Source organism: Poromitra crassiceps (genome assembly GCF_964638095.1).
Source record: "Poromitra crassiceps genome assembly, chromosome: 5".
NCBI classification, from domain to species: Eukaryota; Metazoa; Chordata; class Actinopteri; order Beryciformes; family Melamphaidae; genus Poromitra; species Poromitra crassiceps.
Window position 1 is genome coordinate 35,791,122 of NC_139642.1, and position 23,148 is coordinate 35,814,269.

The 23,148-nt window shown below is 43.6% G+C and overlaps 1 protein-coding gene across 1 annotated transcript in view; it reads left to right on the top strand.

The window, feature by feature from the left end:
* Window positions 1-23,148, top strand: part of LOC310776443 (glycerophosphodiester phosphodiesterase domain-containing protein 5-like) — a gene marked incomplete at both ends in the record, with an annotated part of 49,636 nt that overhangs the window by 19,244 nt on the left and 7,244 nt on the right. The window contains 10 exons of the mRNA XM_083636634.1: window positions 1,426-1,490; window positions 3,742-3,847; window positions 6,285-6,388; window positions 6,559-6,652; window positions 8,003-8,062; window positions 8,204-8,302; window positions 8,679-8,772; window positions 15,036-15,181; window positions 17,473-17,555; window positions 21,049-21,199. Of these exons, the coding sequence (XP_083492760.1) occupies window positions 1,426-1,490; window positions 3,742-3,847; window positions 6,285-6,388; window positions 6,559-6,652; window positions 8,003-8,062; window positions 8,204-8,302; window positions 8,679-8,772; window positions 15,036-15,181; window positions 17,473-17,555; window positions 21,049-21,199 (1,002 nt within the window). The remainder of the gene's footprint in view (window positions 1-1,425; window positions 1,491-3,741; window positions 3,848-6,284; window positions 6,389-6,558; window positions 6,653-8,002; window positions 8,063-8,203; window positions 8,303-8,678; window positions 8,773-15,035; window positions 15,182-17,472; window positions 17,556-21,048; window positions 21,200-23,148) is intronic.

The following is a 23,148-nucleotide window of genomic DNA, read 5'->3' on the forward strand; positions in this document are numbered from 1 at the left end:
AAATTTAAAGTGAGTTTCATTTGACATTGTCCTGTCTATATGAAAGGACAAGATTGCCCAATCTGAAGTTAAGCAAATTGCATTCCATTTTGGCTAATTTCTCTTGGTTATGCTATGGTTATAATGAGATGCTATGTTTCATAAAAGGTGGATTTTATCTGTGACTTTATCTGTGTGGTTTGGGCAAATGGCTTACCGTAGTTTGTTTAGGACTATTTGTTATAACACATTTTGCAAAAGTTAGTTTGCATGTGTCTACTATGAGTCAAATAAGTACAATGTATTCTTAACTCTGGACACTCTGGACACTTGTTACTGACTGGTTACTGGTTAGCTGCAGTTTTGTGAATTGTTGTACTGACTGGTTAGCAGCAGTTTTGGGAGTTGTACTGAATGTGTAGCTGCAGTCTGTGAGTTATTTTACTGACTGGGTAGCTGCAGTCTGTGAGTTGTTTTACTGACTGGTTAGCTGCAGTCTGTGAGTTGTTTTACTGACTGGTTAGCTGCAGTCTGTGAGTTGTTTTACTGACTGCCTAGCTGCAGTCTGTGAGTTGTTTTACTGACTGGTTAGCTGCAGTCTGTGAGTTGTTTTACTGACTGGTTAGCTGCAGTCTGTGAGTTGTTTTACTGACTGCCTAGCTGCAGTCTGTGAGTTGTTTTACTGACTGGTTAGCTGCAGTCTGTGAGCTGTTTTACTGACTGGTTAGCTGCAGTCTGTGAGCTGTTTTACTGACTGGTTAGCTGCAGTCTGTGAGTTGTTTTACTGACTGGCTAGCTGCAGTCTGTGAGTTGCTGTACTGACTGGTTAGCTGCAGGAGTGTTGGGGTCAGTGGAGCTGAGGAAACCTCTGATGTGTGGAGGAGCTCAGTACTGCAGCGGGCAGTCTTAATGAGGCAGCTCTGCATACTGTATTGTATAATGATGGATTCACATAAACAAATAGAGCATACATAGCTGTGTGTGTGTGTGTGTGTGTGTGTGTGTGTGTGTGTGTGTGTGTGTGTGTGTGTGTGTGTTGTGTGTGTGTGTGTGTGTGTGTGTGTGTGTGTGTGTGTGTGTGTGTGTGTGTGTGTGTGTGTGTGTGTGTGTGTGTGTGTGTGTGTGAGAATAGTCTAACCAGGCCACAGCAATAGAACCAGCACTCCAGACCCCCCCCCCCTGCAAGTCTAGATTGTCTATATATAGGCTACACCGTCTAAATTGATTCAAACTTTGTTCCTCACTCTCTGTAGGTGAAGACAGTGTGTGGGCCAACAGCATCTTGCCCTTATTCCTCTGTCCTCCTTCTCTCCTCTCCCTCTCTCTCTCTCCCTCTCTCTCTCTCCCTCTCTCTCCCTCCCTCTCTCTCTCCCTCCCTCTCTCTCCCTCTCTCTCTGTCTCTCTCTGTCTCTCCCCCCCTTTCTGTGATGCTGGGCTGTGGGTGAGTGTTTGCCCGTGACCAGACTGAAGCTGGGGAAGTTAAAGTTGGTGCGGCGGCAGCTGCTGCAGAGGTACAGAACAGCACACAACCAATGGGTGACGACGTCAGACATTATGTTGTCTAACGAGTGACGTGTCATAGACAAATACAATATTTACAGTAAATATCATCTGCCGTTAGCTAGGTGTTAGCCATTACCCGCTACATTTGCTAACTAAGTTCACCAGGCTCAAAACACCACGACAGTCACTCTTACTCAGTTCATCAGCTTTGATATGTTGGCCGGTTTGTTGACAATAAGCAATATTTTGGCTTCTAAAATAATGTTTTTCACAGAGATATGACCGGAACCAGTATGGCCGCTACTTCGGTTTTATCACAGACAAAGAGTATACTGAAGACAAGGAGACGCTGCTTCTTTTACAACAGCGCCTGCAGTCTTATGATGCAGTGGAACATAAGTGGAACAAACTATCTTCGGTTCTTATCAAGCTCTTTGGCACAAATGGTGACGTGCGTTGTTACAGCATGTGCACATGTACGTTTTCATAGAACATCAACATGAAACAGGTAGGAAAAACTGACTGGAGGGGGGCTTTAAGACAAAACACATCAGGACTCACAGAGTCGCCTATTTCTGTGACTTGACTCTTGAGGCAGTTTAAATAATAAAATACAATGGTTGATCTGATTGGTCAAAGATGCCTTACAGCCATGCTGATAATGGGCCTATTTCACAGCTGCCATTTTGTGTCTAAAAGGCAGGGTAAACACAGGTGCAACCAACTCACTAATTAGGGCCCCAGCACTGGAACACCTAAATGGGCCCAATTCCAATTCGCCCCCTTACTGACTCAAGCCCTTAGAGGCGCGTTCACGTGAAGGGAGTGAGGGTTTAGGGATGTCCCACGGTGAAATCGCAAAGTGAACGAGGGCTCAGAGTGAGCCCTTTCTGCCCCCTTACCGTAAGGGAGCAGCTATGGCCACTTAGGCAAAGGGAATTGCCCACAATGCATAGCGTTGTGAGGTATAAAACGGGGAAGGCTGCAAATATCAGTCAAAAAAATAAAAGAACACACGCGTGAAACGAACGCGGTGTTTGCGAGTGCGCTGGAATGCCTTAATTGACAATGAAACATTACATTAATAGGGATTTCAGATTAGACAAAAATATTATATCAGAGGAATGCAAGTAGTTATTTTACACAATCCTAGAATAATCATCAATCATTTCTATTACAATTGCAATCACAACTTTTTTGATGAATGAGAAATAGTTTTACCGAATCTGTATTGTACAGTATTGACATTGTGTATAATGTCATTATTATGCTTATTTTAATTATAATTCCACATGTTGCAGATTTTGCAGTAGGCTACATTTATTTTTAAATGACCTGTTGTCCACTCTGTAGAGCTAGAGCCTGGATGAGAACACTCATCAGGGAGTCTATCCCTCAAACACTTTAGGCGTCTTGACAATAAACAATATATAGCGAGCCCCAAACCTGCCAGAGTCAACATCATCTTGTCAAGTGCAAAGGGCTCTGCTGTCCCAATCCTCATATTTATCCAATGTGGATCCCTTCCACACTTGATGACTCAACCACTTTCAGATGGCGGCCATTAGAGGGACTGAGGGTTCAGGGCTTGAGTGTTTAGGGGGCGGATTGGAATTGGGCCAGGGACTTGAAATTGGAAACCCTAATTAATGTTTTGCTGCACATGTGTTACTTCCTGCCTTTTAGACACCAAATGTTGCCGTGAAAAAGGCCTACGGTATTCCTATAAAGTACGCTTCTCTACTTTGCTTCCTTTCTGCAGTGTTTATAATATTGCTTCAAATATCCAGTCTAAAGTGGCTAATCACACCGCTAAACAAGCTAGCAAACGATTTTTTAGCAAACGTTTCACTTTCAGATTTAACAATAAAAGTGCAGAGCGCATCAGTGGATGCGAGCTTCCCTCTATCCAGGATTTATACACCCGCCGGTGCACCAGCAAGGCCCGAAGGATGATAAAGGACACCAGCCACCCACTGCTGCCATTGGGCAGATGGTACTGCAGCCTTAAAGGAACACTCCAACCTTGTCCTGTTAGTTTGTCAGCGGAAAACTTTTTATCTGAAAATCAAAATCAAAATGATTTAAAAACTGTTATATTAAGAAAAAAAGTGCACATTAATGTCTGAATATGGATTGCTCCCCCCCCAGGTGATTGATAATGTGATTCCTCATATTTTCCCAAATGCTGTGTTCAGATTACTGATGATAAACTTAATTGTACCTGTTAATTGGTTAATTGTTGATTGGCTGCACCAGGTATGAACACCAGCCATTTGTCTCCTGCCTGGCCGGCCTCTACGGTTGCCAATGGAGACGATACCAAAGAGCCAGAGCACAGCCAGGGGAGTGCTGCTGCAGCAAGGTACACCACACACACACACACACACACACACACACACACACACACACACACACACACACACACACACACACACACACACACACACACACACACACACACACACACACACACACACACACACACACACACACACACACACACACACACACACACACAGCAGCAGCAGGATCTACTCTGACTTAAACAGTGTATTTAGTTAGTTTGCTGATCATGCAGAGAGAGTATTGATTCCCCGGACTGCCTCTGCGCCGGCCTGCTGACTGTGGAAATATCAGCACATCTACTACGTCAGCTCGTATCACAATATAATGCTTCTGCATGCATTCAGTAATATGAGAGACTGAAGGCTTTTGCACACCAAGTCTTTATTTTCCATCCTCATGTTGCCTCAGTCACGTTTACACACTGACTCTGAAACTTTTGGCCGTCATAAAAGTTTTCGGAACAGCTTTGATTTTCATCGCATCCGTCAAAAGCCTTTTGAGAGGTCTGTGTTTGGGGGAGAGAGTCTGAGGACTGAGGAGCAAGGCAAAGATGAGTATACAGAGCCCCTGTCCCTGACCTGCTGCCATCTGCCTTCTCCAATCCACATCAGGCCGCTTCTTTTCACCGGCAGGACGTAGCACGTGAGAGGATCTCGCTATTCCCACGAGTTCCATTCCTTCCCACCAGGGCCGTAGCGGCAATATACATTGAGAACGACAAATCCCCCCCAATATTTAAGCCTGATAAAATGTGTCCCCCCCCAATAAATTGATGTAAAAAAAAAAGAAAACAGATTTACTGTGCGATACAGTTGTTTGTGGCATTACCGGGGAGCCAGCGCTCCTAGGGGAGAGCAGAGCAACTAACCATTCTACTAACACGGTGACATTGATGTAATGGGTATATATACCACTCCCATAACATGTGTGTGTATCACTTAGGGTGTCGAGTCATAGTCTATTTTTAATTTGTCTTTATTGTTTAAAAACTGCATGTTTAAATAAGAGTAGGCTAATTATTATTTCCACCCACCACTCATTTAATTTGGTTAGTTACTTTCATGTAGAAAGTTTGGAAGGAACAAGCGGCATGCTGGGTGTTAGAGAATGGAATTTTAACCATTCTACATCCGCTAAATGTATATATAACAGCTGATATAGCCTAAACCAAATGAACTTGAAGCCAGGAGTCCAGGAAGATGTCTTATAGAAATATATTTAATAACCCATACATTCTCTGGCAATATGTATTGTCAGAGGGCTGAATCTCAATGTACACATTCTGATACGTTATACAGAGTCAAATATTCAGCGGCAATGTCACAATTTGAGATATGCTTTATACTCAGAGAGAGAGGAAAGAGGGGGGAGAGGAATGGGATGATCTCTTGTGTGTGCGTCTCAGTCTGACAGAGAGTTATCAGTTGTTATGGAACACGACAGCGGCATGCTGGGAGAAATATGTAAACTGCTACCTTGTGTTGATTTGTTAGTCGCTGACTAGCTATTTCAGATACGCTCATCATCAGGGCCAGATTAACACAGTGTGATGCCCCAACGTGACCCAGACTTGAAGTGTGCCCCCCCCCCCCCACACACATACAGAGTGAAATTTACTATGGCAATAAATACCACCGATTTACATGACTGTATTGCTAAAGTAGAGCCTCAACACACACATACCAGACACAAGACACAATGTAGATGATGTGGACTAACAGCATCACACACGAATACAATTGGGCTAATTGCATTTACAAGACTCTCAGCTTTCCAGTCACACTCAATTTCTGCAATTCCAATATTGTTTAGGGGTCCTATATGCAGAAATATTCAGAATAGGCAAAAATAACACATTTATAATGCATGCATTTTTTTTGAAGAATAAAATGGATTAGCATAAAGTGGGCATGTCTGTAAAGGGAGACTGGGGTACCAATAGAACCCATTATTATTCAGATATCTTGAGGTGACAGGTCATTGTTGTTATTAGCTTTGCTCCTAGTCGCACTTGAGAACCGCTTAGTCCCGCCTGTTGGGCTGTTTATTGACGCAGATTGACCAATCGTTAGTCCCCCTTGGCGTTGATTGGTGAATCGCTGGTAAAACCAAAGAAAAGGCATTTGCATATGACGATGGCAGACCAGAAGCAGCCAAACTCAACTACATGGAGTGGGCGGATTTTAAGCTCTGGCAATGGATAAGAATAAGATACATGGTAATATGGTTTAAAACATAAAAGGATTTATCTTCTCTCTCTCTCTCTCTCTCTCTCTCTCTAACACTGTGTGTGTGTGTGTGTGTGTGTGTGTGTGTGTGTGTGTGTGTGTGTGTGTGTGTGTGTGTGTGTGTGTGTGTGTGTGTGTGTGTGTGTGTGTGTGTGTGTGTGTGTGTGTGTGTGTGTGTGTGCGTGCGTGCGCGCGCGTGCGTGCGTGCGTGTGTGTGCACTGCAGTTGGAGTGTGGCAGTTTTGGCCTCCTGATCCTCACCTTCTTCCTGAGTTTTGTCTTCCTCTACTTCTGGAGCGAAGCTCAGAATGACTACAACGACTTTGACTGGTAGGTCTCACACACGCACACGCACACACACACACACATGCCTTTTACAGTGTATTCTTAGAAATACTTCAAGTCTGTATATGCGAAGGAATGAACCAATATATAAGTTTGTATGCTAGGTGTTGAGTGTACTGATCTGTCTGTTGCTGTGTTGTTCTTGTCTTCTCCAGGTTTAACTTTGGGAATCTGGGTTTCTGGTTCCCTTGGTCTCTGGTCCTGCTGGTCGTCGCTGCAGCTCTCTTCACATATATCGCCTTGCTACTGGTATGGCTCTCACATACAACCATTTTTGTTTTGTTTAGGCTCATTACACACAGTCATAAAATATAGAATCAAAGTGATCAAAACTGTTAAAACACCATAATAAACACACAGTAAAACGATGACAATTTATTCATTCCTGCATGTGATAAAAAAAAATCAAATGGTTTATAAAAACAGACCTGTAGTAGTCAAGGGTATGTGCAGGTATGCAGACTCCACTTCTCTCTTTCTCCGGTCAATTATATTCACCTATCAACTGAGTTACTGAGGGCAACAGCAGCCTCAAGGTTAGAGAATGAGCCTTGTGGCTCGGAGGTTGTTCAAATCCCTGGGAAAAACTAGTGCGAAACACTCTAGTCCCATTCAAAACACAACATCAAAGCATTTAGTCCAGCTTGTCAAGCGTCTGGTTTCCGCGTGTATGTGATGGAAGAATTCCCAGTGCATCCAGAGGCTGTGACCTCAGTAGCCATCCAGTAGTGTGCAGGGTGCTGGGAATGATCTGTGCATGTGATGGAGGAAATGGACCATTTTGTTATTGTTCAATGAAAGAAGCCATTAAAGTTCTACTCACAAATAATAGATTATGTCATTTTCTTTTTCTTTTTTTAGAAATGCATGCATGTCTGCTTATGACAAAACAAAATGTTTATATTTCTGCTTGTATATGTTGGAGAAAATATAAGTTCCATGCCATTTCCTATTCAATAAGCTAATAGTTGCCTAATAATTGCATATGCATAATTATGCTATGAGTTACCATGACATGACATCTCACACATATAGATTCACCCATGGCAGAGGACTTCTCTCCTTTTGCTGAGACCTTGGTCAGTGCGTCGTGTTCCATAACAACTGATAAGTCTCTGTCAGACTGAGATGCACACACATTTCCAAGAGATCATCCCATTCCTCTCCCCCCTCTTTCCTCCTCTCCCTGAGTATAAGTAATCAATGTCAATTGTCAGTCATCCACTGAATATTTGGACTCTGTATAACGTATCAGAATGTGTACATTGAGATTCAGTCCTCTGACAATACAGATTGACAGAGAATGTATGGGTTATTAAATATAATTCTAAAAGACATCTTTCTGGCTCCTGGTTTCGATTAATTTTTATATCAACATTAGCGGATGAAGAGTGGAAATTCCATTCTCTAACAATAGACAAGCTAAATACAGTTAGTATAAATTACCCCAACATTTCCAGTTAGTTTGCATTAATTCCAGTTAATTCCCATGGAAAGTTTTGAATTTTGAAACTTTGAATTTTTATTTTATTTTATTTTGCAACCCGGACCATGTTGTCCTCGACAGTATGTGACAATAACAGATGTAATGCTGTACAGGTGCTGGCGGTGTGTCTACTCTCTGAGGAACAGAGGCTGTACCTTCACTGGAGTCACAAGGTACACACTGAGTCACTTCTATGCATTCTTCTGTTTCAGCTCTATGTCAGATTGTGGCCCTGTAGTGTTTCAGATGGACAGCTGGTACATGTTTCCTCTGTGTTTTACGCTCTGCCCTTCTCCTCCTCCTGTGGTTGTCAGATTGGCATCGTAGTGACGTTGGTGTTCTCCGTCACGGCCACCGCCATCTTGTCTGACCTCTGGAGCAAAGAATGGAAGACTCTCCTCCTCTCCCTGCAGGTTGGCTTACACTGATGTCAATCATACTGTAGACACACTAGCCAATCACAGGAGGGCATTTGCCGCGCGCACGCTCAACTCAGAAAGTCACTTAGACTGAATAATAGTACTGCAAATTATTTTGTAACTTGTTAGCATTTTCCTCTAACATTTGATGATGATGCCCATTAATACGAAGTACCATGGTCTGTATTCCACCTTCTATAATGCTACATTCACATTTCCATATGAATGAAAACTAGCTTAATTGTCTTTACAGCATCATCATTTCCACGATCGCTTTCTTTCTCATTCTCTCTCTCTCTCTCTCTCTCTCTCTCTCTCACTCTGTCTAATATATGTCTCTCTCTTACTCCCTTTATCTCTGTTTGGCTAGGTGACAGCCCCCTTCCTCCATGTGGCTGCGGTCTCACTAATGACCCTCCTCTCCTGGACAATAGCGCTGCACTTCTTCCGCATGAACAAGAGAGGTAAACAACCTCATTCATTTTCATCTTTGTGAGCTTTGAACCCTTGTCAGGTTGGTTGAATAACACTTAGTTTCAAGCTCAAACAAAATGAGTAGAGAAATAGAATAAAATACCATCAGAATATAATCAAATGTCACGCAGACCAAACCACATGGTCAAAAACAAGCTATAAACCTTCAAGCCATTTACTCAGGCCTTTTAGGACCTTTTGTAAATCAAAATACTGGATGCTTGGGTGTTTTGGATGCAACCATTGTCGTAGCTGTAATAACTTTAAGCCAGTGGGGACCAAATGAGCTATTTGAGATGACGTATTGAGTGGCTGCTGGCAGGCGGTAAGGAGCTCGCTTATGCGTCAGGTGTGGAACTATCGTGCTGCTCCACCCACTGGGAGCAAAGCTATTATGAAATCTATCATACCCACATTGTGTCTGGCATGGATTATAGAGCTGGAGAACTCTGTCCTCCCTCCTTCCCTCTCTCACCACTTCCTTTGAAAAATAAAATCAATCTCTCTCACTCAATTTTGCACTCCTCTCTCCAGTGATATAACATAGTTGTGATTGGCGCCGTTGCAAATATTTTTTATGGGCCCTTGCCCCAAATACAAGTGCACGCACGCACGCACACACGCACGCACGCACGCACGCACACAGCCACACACACACACACACACACACACACACACACACACACACACACACACACACACACACACACACACACACACACACACACACACACACACACACACACACAGCCTGGACTCAAACCTAATCATCAAACATCAGAAATAGCTTTAGTCCGCCTACGCTAACAAATCAGCACGAAGGTAGCTTACACAGTATGACGATAAGCATAGAAATAGCATCAAGAAAAGCACAGCAGCTCATTATAGACCTACACAGTATGAATGAATGAAGTGCCCCTGATCTCACTGTTGTAGAATTATTAAATTTCACCACTCCGGCTAAAATACACTTTTTGCAAACTTACCATCCATACAGCTCGTCCAAATGTTATCACAGACACAGATTACAGTACAGTAGAGTAGGTGCATATATTTTCAACATATGAGATCAAAATTAACGTAGCCTACATTGCTATAGATGTAAATCACTGATCCTACTCCATAACAAAGAGAAAGCTGTAACAGTTACTCACCCATTAGAAGTTCATGTGGTGGGTAGAAGTCATCTTTAGCCTATTCTTAGCATGCAGGTTTGGAACATTTCAAAAAGGACAAATAAAAATACATATAAAAATAGACAATGACTCAAAACCGTAAGTGCTACACACATGGTGGGAGGTGCTATATATAGCCTACGCATCACAATCAATAGTAGTTGAAGACATGATTGCTTAGTTTGAAGACCGTGTCATCAGGGTGGGAATTACATGGAGGCCGCCTCCATTGCCCCTCCCTCTGGCCGTGATGCCCTGAGATCCTTAAAGCCACCTTGGCAGTGCCCTGCTACCAGCCTGCTACTGTCAGTTGCTTTAAAAGCGTCCGTGGTCTCAGTTTAATGTAACCTGCCCTATGCAAATCGCTCTTCACAATGTCAATAAAGCAATGGCCTTTGTGCCCTGACATGTGGCCTTGTGCCCTAAAATAAAGTGACGCCGAAGGCCAGATGGCCTTGCCCCTAAAATGACGAAATTCCCACCCTGTGTGTCATATGGTCAATGCAGAGTAAAGGGCCAATGCAGCAAAGGAAAATAATCACCTTCCTTCATGGGCCCACGATAGGTCTGGGTTAGGGTTATCAATCGATAGTATCGATAGGTATCAATACAAAAAATTGTACAACACAATACTCATTTGCAAGTATCGTGTGTAGAGTGTAGAAGTATCGACACTCAAAATTTGAAAATGGATACAATACTCATACTCATTTGCAACAGTGTCGATACCAGCTCTAGCAGTGCTTTCTCTTAATGAAAAACCTCTCTCTCTCTTTCTCTCTCTCCCTGAGTTACTTTTTGTTGCTCACATTCTCATTCTTTCACTCTCTCTCTTTCTTACCTAGTCTGTGTGGGCCTTGATCTCTCTCACTATGTTCTCTCTCTCTCTCTCTCTCTCTCTCTCTCTCTCTCTCTCTCTCTCTCTCTCTCTCTCTCTCTCTCTCTCTCTGTCTCTCTCTCCCCCTCTGTCTTTGTCTTGGGGTGTCACCTTGATTTGTTTTTTGTCACGCTCTCCCCATCTAGTTCTTTCTCTCTCTCTATCCCCCTCTCTGTGTTTTTCATTGTCTCTCTGCTCTTCATGGACACTGTGTCCCTGGTTGCCATGGTGATTCAGCGTCTGGAGTGATGCTGACTCATGCTGTCTCCTGGTGAGAGATTAGAGAGAGAGAGAGAGGGGGGGGGGTCTAATGGAAATATCCCTTGTGGTATTAGGCTAAGCGTCCATGTAGAACCCTAGCCTGGTAAAAAACATCCTGATAGCATCAGCTCACATTCTGTTTCGCTCCATACTGTACGTATCAGTCTGGACTCCACATCGATTTCCATGCATGGGAGTACTTGCCTTGACAGACAACTCCCTCAGCCAATCGGCATCGCCAAATCCAATCCAAATCCAGTCGGAAGAACATGTCTTTCCCGCCCAGAAGCTCCACTGGTTGTTCTTGTTTAATTGTTGTTATTGAGAGCACGCATACCACAGAGGCTCGGTCCTTTGCACGGCCGATGCGGGTTCGAATCCGACCCGAGGTCCTTTGCTGCATGTCATCCCCTCTCTCTCCCCACCTTTCCTGTGTGCCTACTGTCCTATCTAAATAAAGGCAAAAATGCCCAAAAAATAATCTTGAATTTTCTTTTTTAATTTCTGCAATAACGGCACTTATGGCTGTGTTTACTCTACTAATGTTACCGTTACCGCTTGTTGCTTCGGGAGCCGCCATTACCGCCTTGCCAGCTGCGTCCCTGATTGGCCGGTTACGTTATTGTCAACTATAAGGCAGGTCCCTGATTGGCCCGTGAACTTTGTGATTTCTGGAAATGGCTGCGGGTGGGAAGGAGTCCAGACTGATCCACAGAACCAAACAGAATGTGAGTTCACGTGATCAGGATGGGTTTGCCAGGCTGGGGGAAGGAGTGTGAGCTAAACACTAACACTAAAACACTACTGTTAAAAACAACTATTGGCAATTTATACATTGCCAACACTTCAGCACATCCTGGAATGTACCACACATCACAGATTGTTGATATATATATATTTAAAAATAAATAATGTAAAAATAAATATATAATGGTGTGAGAGCGCGTGAGGGGGGATTTCCCCTTAAATCCACAACACCTCTATAAGACTCAACAGTCAATTCTGACTTCCCAAAAAACTATGTTACTTCTGTTCTCAGTATTGATTAGACCTTTACTCATCTGCAACTCAACTCTCCACAATCAACCACCCACATACACGCACGCATGCACGCACGCGCACGCACACACACACACACACACACACACGCACACACACACGCACACACACACACGCACACGCACACACACACACACACACACACACACACACACGCACACGCACACGCACACACACACACACACACACGCACACGCACACGCACACGCACACGCACACGCACACGCACACACACACACACACACACACACACACACACACACACACACACACACACACACACACACACGCACACGCACACGCACACGCACACACACACACACACACACACACACACACACACACACACACACACACACACACACACACCATACACCAATGAGGGAGAACTCTTCCTTCCTTCCTTCCTTCCTTCCTTCCTCTTGACATGTTACCAGTTGGGTTCACACAAACCAACTTGCCAGCTGTGTCTCTGGTGAATGAGGCAGTGAGTCTGTCCCAGCCAGAGTTGACAGTATGGACGAAGACCAAAAGAGCCAAAGGCCTCCTGTTGACACTAGAGGCCAGCATTGCTTCTGTTCTTTCCTATTATTTTATCATATCTGGGTCTATAAGCGACCAGTCTACCTGCTGCACATATGGCTGTTGTTCTGTCTACCATGTTGATCCTATTAGGAGAGATTTATATTAGCCCGATTACGCTCCAAGTTCCTTCTCTGGAACCCTTCTACTGTATAGCCATTAGATTGAGGCAAATTGAGAGGTACTGTAGGGATTAGTGTATGTGTGTGCATGTCTATGTGTAAACGTGGCCTTACTGTATGTCCATGTGTGCTTGTATGTGTGTGTACTGTTAATTATAAAACGGCTCTCTCAAATCAAGCAATCTGATTGGTTCACAGCCATTGTATAATTCCAGTAACCGAGTTCAATAACCCATGGCCATGGGTTATTGGTTGCCATGGCAACTCTCTTACTAAGAGAGTAATAATAAGGCTTACCTCAAATGACAACGTAGAAAAAAAAATGGCGGAGACAGCTGTCAGATCCTTGTGAATCGATCTTCGCTTATAACTTTACTAATACTTCGCAGAAAATGATGTTTTGTACAAGAATAGATGCGGGCTAATGTCTTCTTTGCAAAAGAAAGGCTGTTAACTCCGCATTCAACCCCGCATTTAACCCCATAACGTTAGTTGGTGTCAGCTTTGCAGAGAGCATTCAGCTTCTCAACAAGCGCTGAGAATGCAGCGCTGCGGCTCGAGCTGCCTGTCGGGGTTTCCAGAAAAATCTCAGCTACTCAGCAAGCGCCAGGATTGGCCAATGTCAACTTCAGTCTCCAGAACGATCCAATCAAATCACCCGCATGTTCTTGCGGTCCCGCCTTACAGTAGTGTTTCAACTGACTCTATCAGAATGACATGCCAGTCGGAGTCGGACTTATAGTATTATTATTATTATTATATTATCATACTTGGAAACCGTTTTATAAAAGCAATATAGCACTCGAGCAGCGTGTGTTGTGGAATATATCCCGCTGATAAACTGTTATGCCACTCGGCCTGCGGCCTCGTGGGATAACAGTTTATCAGCGGGATATATTCACCACAACACACTTGCTCTCGTGATATATTGCTTAATTATACGTTAACCATGGAGTGATGTTGGCAAGAATCTGTTTGAAGCCTCATTGTAGCTCTTCCAGTAAAACCTCAGTGGGGAACAGCCATTGTTGACCAGGACACTACCGGGATTCACTATTTGCTGAGAAACTTCATATGAGCACAGCTTGAAACAGCCTCGTGCTAATGTTGTTGACAGAGAACTGTGGGTCAGACAGGCCCCAAAAATGTTAGCCTACAGTACTTCTGGTGAGTACCCCAGTTGAATACACCAATAATATGGTTTAAAGGGGGGTTAAAGTATTTTTCAACCTGGACCCTATTTTCATATTTTTTCTTTATGTATATCTAACTATTCTGAGCGCATTTTTTATTTATTGGTGCAGTATTATTGACCCAGATCGCCTCGCCTGGCAGCCGCACTAAACAAGCTTGTTTTTGCCACTGACACCATCAGATTATTCCATGACATTATTATAGAGAGATCCAGTGTACACTGTATTTACCTTTTGCTTGATCCAAGTCTCGCAAGAGTTGCATTGTTGCAGGAAGTCAGCTGTGGTGGGGGCAAGCCAGGAGCTGCCATGTTTGGTTTGGAGTAACAGGAAGCAGAGCTGAAAGATTTTGTAATTATGGCTGAATATTTAGCTGATTTCGAGAACATGGATGAGGCATTTGAATTCGATGGCTGCCTGTATTTATTTGAGCAGGAGTAACGTTAAACGGATACAAAGTGAGGAGCGGGGCCATGGAGAGACAGAGAGGAGCAGCAGGCAGAGAGAGGGGGTGAACAAGCTACTGTGAGGTAAATACAAGTCTTTTCTCTCTCTTTTACAATAAGAATCTGAGCCTCTGTCCGTTGCAAAAATAAGCTTGTTTAGTGGACGTACGTGCACGGGCTGCCCAGGCAGGAGGGGCATGCACAACAAGCAAATCTTGGTCAATACTCCACCAATTTCAAACATTTCTGCTCAAATGAGTTAGTTAATTATGAAAATAGCGAGGGTCCGAGGGTGAAAAATACCGAAATTCTCCTTTAACAAGCTCGGGTTCCAGGATGAGAGAGCTGGTTTCTGGACTGAGAAGACTAAAAACCCTGGATGTAGGGACAATAAATACAAACTTTTGGAATCTGTGTGTGTGTGTGTGTGTGTGTGTGTGTGTGTGTGTGTGTGTGTGTGTGTGTGTGTGTGTGTGTGTGTGTGTGTGTGTGTGTGTGTGTGTGTGTGTGCCTGCGTGCATGTGTGTGTGTCCCTCAGTGCGTCAGGTGGCCCTCCTGGGTCTGTTCCTGTCAGTGCTGTTCTCTCTCTACCTGGTTCCTCTGGGAATGTACTCCCCCTGCATTAAAGAGGCAGGGACGCTGGGTCCCGCCCCCATGCTCATCGGACACAGAGGAGCACCAATGGTAAGACCGGTCCCACCTCAGCTGGGCGGGGCTTAATTCTACTGAACTGACCTCAGTCCTGTCTTAATCAATACATTTCTGTCAAACCACCCGTTTCTGCAAAACAAAGTTACTATCACCATCACCCACAGTAACTTCTACTGTACTAATGTACTGTACTGTGCCCTACTTTCATCTCCATCTCCATCTTTACAGTATGACTGAAATAAGGGATCATGTATTTGTCTTGTGGACTGGTGGAGAACTCTCTACACTAGCAGTTGTTTTACATTTCAGTAATCACATGGCAGCATTTAAAATAATATGCATGCATTTTGATGTCAAGACAAAAACGTATAAAGGCCCAGTTATGCTCAACATTAATACAAATACGCGTACGGATGAAGCCTTCTGTTCGTACTCTGCGTTCATTTCGTGTTATTCTGCACGTTTTCTGAAAGCTTACGGACACAGATGAAACTGAGCAGTACCACACAGACGCTCAAACATTTGACCAGGGAGTTCCCCAAGCCCCGGTAGCCGGCGATTTCTCTGCCTACTGGCCTCTGGCCTACCGGTTACTTTATACACTGTAATTTTTTTTATTTTTTTTACAGTGCACCTGAACGCAACATACAAGATACCCGCTGAATAAGTGTCCAAATGTTCATGTCATTCTGGCCAATACTCCACTTCTGTTATAACATTTCAGTCTGGAATATGGAATATCTTTCAATAATCTTTATGACTAAAAGGCTATGTGTAAGAAATGACTGTTCTACATTGAAGTAAAAAATTTAAATACCGTAATTAACTTGTTGGTTTTGGATTTATTTAGCTTCAAGAGTGCATTTTTGTTCGTGTGACCCTCAACATAGGCTTTGAGAATCCCGGGCCACTTACTGATACTTATGCTTAAATTAACCCACTCATTTTCTGGTTTATTTCAAGAAAAACATTTTGGCTAGTGGAAATTCTAATTGGCTGGTAACTTCTAGCAGCCATATTGGCAGGTGGTCAAAAAAACTAATTTCAAGCCCTGCAGGGAGAGCAAGTGGTGACATAGGAGTGAGTGAGAAAAGGATCAAATATTGGTGTTTAAGACTGAATAATGACATCACAACTGTTAATTTAAAATGAGTTATTCCTCTAAACCTGACTTCAAATGGCCAAAATTTTTCCGCGACAGCGCCGTTCGGCCCCCAACCCTCAGCAAAATCTGGCCCTCTGGTGGCGAGGACATTTTTTTGTGGCATGACAATATTTGTTTGGCCCCCGGCAACAATCTGGGTTTCTCATGTGGCCCCCCATGAAAAATAATTGCCCACCCCTGATCTAGCCTCTTAAATTGCTTCTCAAAGTGATCCAGATTCATGCATTTTAGTTTAAAATGTACACGTTTTTCTTACAGGGGGCATGGCCCCCCAAACCCCCCAAGAGGGTCCAAGCAAGGTCTACCCACCACAATCTCTCCAAATCCTGTGGGAAACATACAGTTATTAGTATTTTCTTTGTTCTTAAAAATATACATTGCCTGTTTGTGTTTTGCAATATGGATATTGTTTTATTTATAATTAAATTGAGCATTGGGCCTTTATAATAATGTTTATTTGTATTACTTCAATTGCCACACTCATGGATACATATTTGAGGTTTGTTTATTAATTGGGAAAAGGACCAAACAAACGCTGTGAACATGATCCGGCTACTTTTTCAATCTGACTGGCTACTCAAAAGTTTGGGGAACTCTCTGTTTGACTCTCTATAATCTAAAATCTGTGATCGAGGGGCAACAATTGCTCAGTTTCACACACACTCAGCACCTGCAAGCTGGTTGCCAGAAGAAGGTGAAGAACACACTCACACAAACAGCACTGTTGTTCACACTACGCTTTAGCAACGTTATGCACTAATTACTATTTTGTGTGTGCCCCCATTTTTTTTGTAAATGCCCCAATTTTTTTTAGACAGTGAAAAAGTTACCCCCAAAAGATATATTTTAAATGTCCTACACTGCAGCCTGATGGTGTTAAGAGACGGTCTTGGTTCTGCATGATTGGGCAGATGGAGAGGCTTTTAGTCTGAGATGGAGGCAGAGCGCCTGGAGAAGCTCTGATTAAAGACCTGGCAGGGGAAAGTCCTGACTTGGCTCGGGCTCAATGCTGATATCTCTGCTGTGTGTGTGTGTGTGTGTGTGTGTGTGTGTGTGTGTGTGTGTGTGTGTGTGTGTGTGTGTGTGTGTGTGTGTGTGTGTGTGTGTGTGTGTGTGTGTGTGTGTGTGTGTGTGTGTGTGTGTGTGTGTGTGTGTGCAGCTTGCACCAGAGAATACTATGATGTCGTTTGAGAAGGCGGTGGAAGCTGGAGGAGAGGGGCTGGAGACTGACGTCACTATCAGGTAATCACACTGCCCCCTGTGTGTGTTTGTGTGTGTGAGAGAGAGAGAGAGAGAGAGACACACACACACACACACACATATAAATCACTCCCCAGTGCTGGGCTTCAGTGTGTCTTTGTACACACCCATTTTAATGTCTATTAAACTGTAGTACCTCATTGAAACATTCACTGCTCTATGAGTGACACGGTCATAGTACCAGGGCCTTGGTGGTTAAGATCCGTTTGCGTGGCTCTATCATCCAGTAGCATCCACTGCAGCCTTTTTTCCAATTGCTGAGCTGTATAAGCATATCAGAACTGCTAGCTATTCCCTGGTGCATTCTGGGAGCTGAAAAGAACAAATTATGAATTTTCCAGTTGCTCTCTAAAATTATGCTGAAGCCCAGCGTGTGTGTGTGTGTGTGTGTGTGTGTGTGTGTGTGTGTGTGTGTGTGTGTGTGTGTGTGTGTGTGTGTGTGTGTGTGTGTGTGTGTGTGTGTGAAAGAGAGACACTTGTATTTTATCAGAACTAATATAACGACTAATACTACTACTACAGGATTATTAATACTACTAGGTCTACTACTGTACGACTATAGGACAAATCAGTGTGACAACAACAACAACAAAACACTTCCGGGTGCCACTGCAGCAGTTAACTAGTATGAAATACAGCTGAAAAGCTGTGCCAAACAAACATTAATACCTCAAAAACTATCTCACATCGCTTATATTTGGACTTTGTGAGTGTTAGCAGGAGTAGCTCAAGGGTATTGTGTGTATGGAGTGTTAAAGTTGTGTGAACTGTCACAGTTTTAAAATGTGTGAATTTAGTCAAACTAGATTATCAGGCTGTTACGCGGCCTTCAAATCTAGTTTGCTGCGACTCTGACCCGGTATTGTGTTGGGGGGGGGGGGGGGGCACACCCCCAGCACCCACAGCGTCCCAGGTGGGAATCGGTGAGTGTAGAATAGAGTGAGACACACTCAAGACTGGCTCCATAGCGTCCCATTATAAAGGCTGAAAAATGCATAAAGCATAAACTGCGATTTATCAAAGAGTGCAAAAGATAAATTAAAGCTGAATTAAGGTGATGTGATAGAATTCTAAAAGTGGTGACTTGTTTAAAATTGAAATGCAGTATCTAGCTTAAAGTATGAAGGAGCAGTTAGAGTTCAAAGAGGGCATGGTTTCACATTGAACTGCTGTTTAAAATGGACAGCGGAGGCCTGTACTACGAATGTTGTGCGAGTGTAAAAATGTAAATGTGTAATCTCAGTCTATAAATTTCCACAATCTGTAAGCCTATTTAGACCATAGATTTAGAAACGCATGCTCAATGAATAAAATAATGATATCCTAATAGCCTATAAAAGAGAAAACTGCTGAACTGAATTGAGACGATGCGGGCATAGTTTTCATTGATAAAAACTAGCCTATTTTGTGGTCACATGGCTATAATGTCAGCAGAGTCGCATATCTCCATATTTCATATAATGATGCTGGAAATATGAAGTTCAATCACATCATACAGGCCAAAAGCAACACAGTTGCAGCTGCAAAATGCAGGAGTCGCCTAGATATGAATCATCTTAATATGGGATCGCCTGTGTGCAGGTGATCCCATATTAAATTGCTTAGATGTAGTAGGCTATTCTAGCATGTACAGTATGACCATTTCAATTCCAACCCAACGTCAGTCTCAGCTCCGTTGCGCACACGGCACCGTGCGCTTTGGAGACGTTTATGTAACCTTTTTATGCCGGTTTAGTGATATTTCTCCACTCACTATTCAGCTGCAATCGATCAGCGGGATCAAACAACGTATCTAGGCTACTTGAGAGCACAAAAATGTATATATAAAAACATATTCCAAAGTGGTAAGTAGGGCTTAATTAAAATAGCCAACAAGTGCAAGGCTTTAGTCCTTGATTAACATTAACATTGATTAACATTACTCATTCAACATTACAATTCGTGCTCCTTCCTAGATGGGAAACTCGTCCAGAAAGGGGTTGGCCATTTTTCCAAACTGCTGATTCGATTGGTTCGTGGGCGGTGTATTTAAGGTCTAATCTTATCCTTGCAACTTAACCTGCTCCGGACCAGGTTAAGTGTGAAGCATAAGTTGCTATGGAAATATATGTCGGTAAGAAGTTAACTTGCTTTGTAGTACGGCCAAACCAGGTTTAAACCTGAAGTTACCTCGCTAAACCACTAATCTTGCTTTGTAGTACAGGCCCCAGTTCCCCCAGAAGCTGCTGAAGCCCTTTGTTTACCAACATCGTATTACCACAATACCAGCAGGGCCTACTACAAGGCTTATTACAACTACTATTACAACAGTAGGCCTACCGCTACTACTAGGCCTACTACTACCACTACTACTATTAGTTTTAAAGTACTATTACTATTAGGACTGTCACTACATTTTCTGTTAGTATTCTAGAAAATGTTAAACAACAGAAATCTCAGTACTTTTTTTATTTTCCTTTTTCCAAGTAGAACAGTTACACAGACCTGCTGTCCCGGCCCTACAGTGAATCACTCATCCTGTGCCCCCGTGCTAATTATAGAGATCAGATGTTAGCCTGCCTTCCTACAGCGCTAAGGTGATTACTGCCACGCTAATCCAGTTAGCCGTTAGCACTCTCATTAGTTCAAATGCATGCCAGGTAGGTTAGCATGCTAGCTCGATGGTCAGCGCTTAAAGGGATACACCACTTTTTTGGAAGTTTAGCTCATTTGCCACATCCCCCCCACATAACCGAGATACGCCGCAAGACTCACTGTTAGCCTAATGCCATGTTGCTGTGACCCTGCACACGTGTGTGTCTGTCTGTGTGTGTGTGTGTGTGTGTGTGTGTGTGTGTGTGTGTGTGTGTGTGTGTGTGTGTGTGTGAGAGAGAGAGAGAGACAGATTTGCATGAATGATCATGCTTACGGTAGGCAATTCCGGTGTAATTAATCCGGCAAGGATTTGTGTGCGTGTGTGTAGCTGACTCCAGAAAATACTGTGTGTTTAATTGCGGTGACATGCATGAGATTGTGTGTGTATAAGTAGCCTATACGTGTGTGTGTGTGTGTGTGTGTGTGTGTGTGTGTGTGTGTGTGTGTGTGTGTGTGTGTGTGTGTGTGTGTGTTTATGAGTGTGAGATGAATGACTATGAAAGCCCAACTTAATATGCTTGCTGCAAGTTTCTGCACAGTGATCAGAGCTTTGAGAAAGTCATCATTTACTGATTTTAATGATCTCTTTTCCCCTCGTCTTTTCCGTTCTCTTCCTATTTTTTTTCCACCTCTGCACTCATCTCCACTCCTCACTCTTTCTTTCTATCCCCTTTTCTCTCTCTCTCCCTCCCTCTTTCTCCCCTCCCTCCCTCCCTCTCTCTCCATCTCTCTCCACCCCTCTCTCTCCATCTCTCCCTCCCTCTCTCTCCTTCTCCCTCTCTCCTCTCTATTTCCCTCCCTCTCTCTCTCTCTCTCTCCCTCTCTCTCTCCCTCTCTGTAGCTATGACGGTGTTCCCTTCCTGATGCATGACTCCACTCTGAGGAGAACCACTAATGTCGCCCAGGTTTTCCCAAACCGCACGCATGCCGACGCCTCCATGTTCACCTGGGCCGAGCTACAGCAGCTCAACGCCGGGGACTGGTTCCTATCGGTGAGACACACGCACACACACACGCACGCACGCACTCACGCACGCGCACACACACACACACACACACACACACACAGACACACACACACACACACACACACACACACACACACACACACACACACAGACACACACACACACACACACACACACACACACACACACACACACACACACACACACACACACACACACACACACACACACACACAGACACACACACACACACACACAGACAGACACACACACACACACACATTCTAATTGATACAAAGGATCTTGAGATGCCAGGCTATGGTGAGTTGGCACCTTGGCAAGATATGTAGACACAATTTGTACCAAACCAACAAAAAGTGAAAATGTAGTGAATGGCTAATGAAAACTACATGCATGGGCTCATGTGATCTAACCTATGTGTTAAAAGCACTGGGATAAACCACATCTGAATCACACTTATGAATTACAAATTAAATCGTCTCAACACAACATCGTCGCTGTCATGTGAAAACCTTGTCTGTCCACAATATCAACATGTTTTTAGCATGACAATGCATTGTTGACATTATGCAAAGGGTTTCAGTGTTTCTTCAGGCGAAGAGGTTGAGAGAATCTTCTCAACCCATACTCAGTTTAGGTGAAATCATGTAAAGCAGACACATTCAGTCACAAGTCACAAGGCTTTCACTTGACAATGAACAGTGATAATAACAACATGGATTGTGTTGTTGGTTGTTAGGGAAATCATGTGCTGTTGAAAAGTAATGACTGCATTGAAAGTGCAAGAATTAATGCAGCGCAAATGAAAATGACACATCCATCATGTAGTGTGGAATAGAAATAAATATTAAAGCTGAGAAACATCCTATTCTGTACTCTTATCCTAGACTTTCTTTCATCTATTCTCTCTTTCACCACACTCACACTTGACAGCACAGTGGCTCAGTGGTTAACACTGTTGCTTCACAGCAAGAAGGTTCCAGGTTTGAACCCTGGTCCATCCCAGGTCCTTTCTGTGTGGAGTTTGCATGTTCTCATGTTTGTGTGGGTTTCCTCCGGGTGCTCCGGTTTCCTCCCACCATCAAAGACATTAGTGTTAAAACTTCTGTCAGTGCCCCTGACCAAGGCACTCGAAATGGAACTGGAGTTGGTCCCTGGGCGCTGCACTGTGGCTGCTCACTGCTCCTAGTTCTAGGAAGGTTCCTAGTAGAGGATGGGCCAAATGCAGAGGATTAATTTCCCCACAGGGTTAATAAACTAATGACTTGAATTAATGACTTGACTTGACTTAACTTAAAGTCCCTGGAAACCAGAAATATATTTTTATTATTTAGCATTTTGAGTTCATCACATCACAGGAACCTATGTTAATAAGCCACCAGCCAAATTTGAACGATGATGAACGTTGCAAAGTATATAAATTTAGGTTTGACAGTCATGACAAAAGTCATGAGAATCAATTACATTTTACACCGTCTTTTCTCCCGCGGACTGTGTGGGCGTGTCCCGTCTGCAGCAGGTCTCCTCCGAGAGAGAGAGAGAGAGAGAGAGAGAGAGAGAGAGAGAGGGAAACGGAGAGAGAGAGAGAGAGAAGGAAAGAGAGATGGAGTGTGTGTGTGTGTGTGTGTGTTCGCGCGTTGCTCGGCGCATAGCCTACTGACAGAGAGGAAGAGATCTCTGCCGCTGCGAGTGCACAGCACTACTGTGTGTGTGTCAGTGTGTGTGTGTGTGTGCGTGTGTGTGTGTGATTCGATTAAATCTTATGACATGATAAGATCATGCATTTTAGCACCGCGCGCACCGCTCTCTTCAATGAGGAAATGGAAATCCAGACCTTGTAGAAAAGTGTCGATTTTAGGGGTTAGGGTTGAAAGTAATGTCAACTACTTTCTGAGGCACACAATTACTCACATAAGACCCTAAATTTAATAGTTAGAAGGTTTTTGTGGATT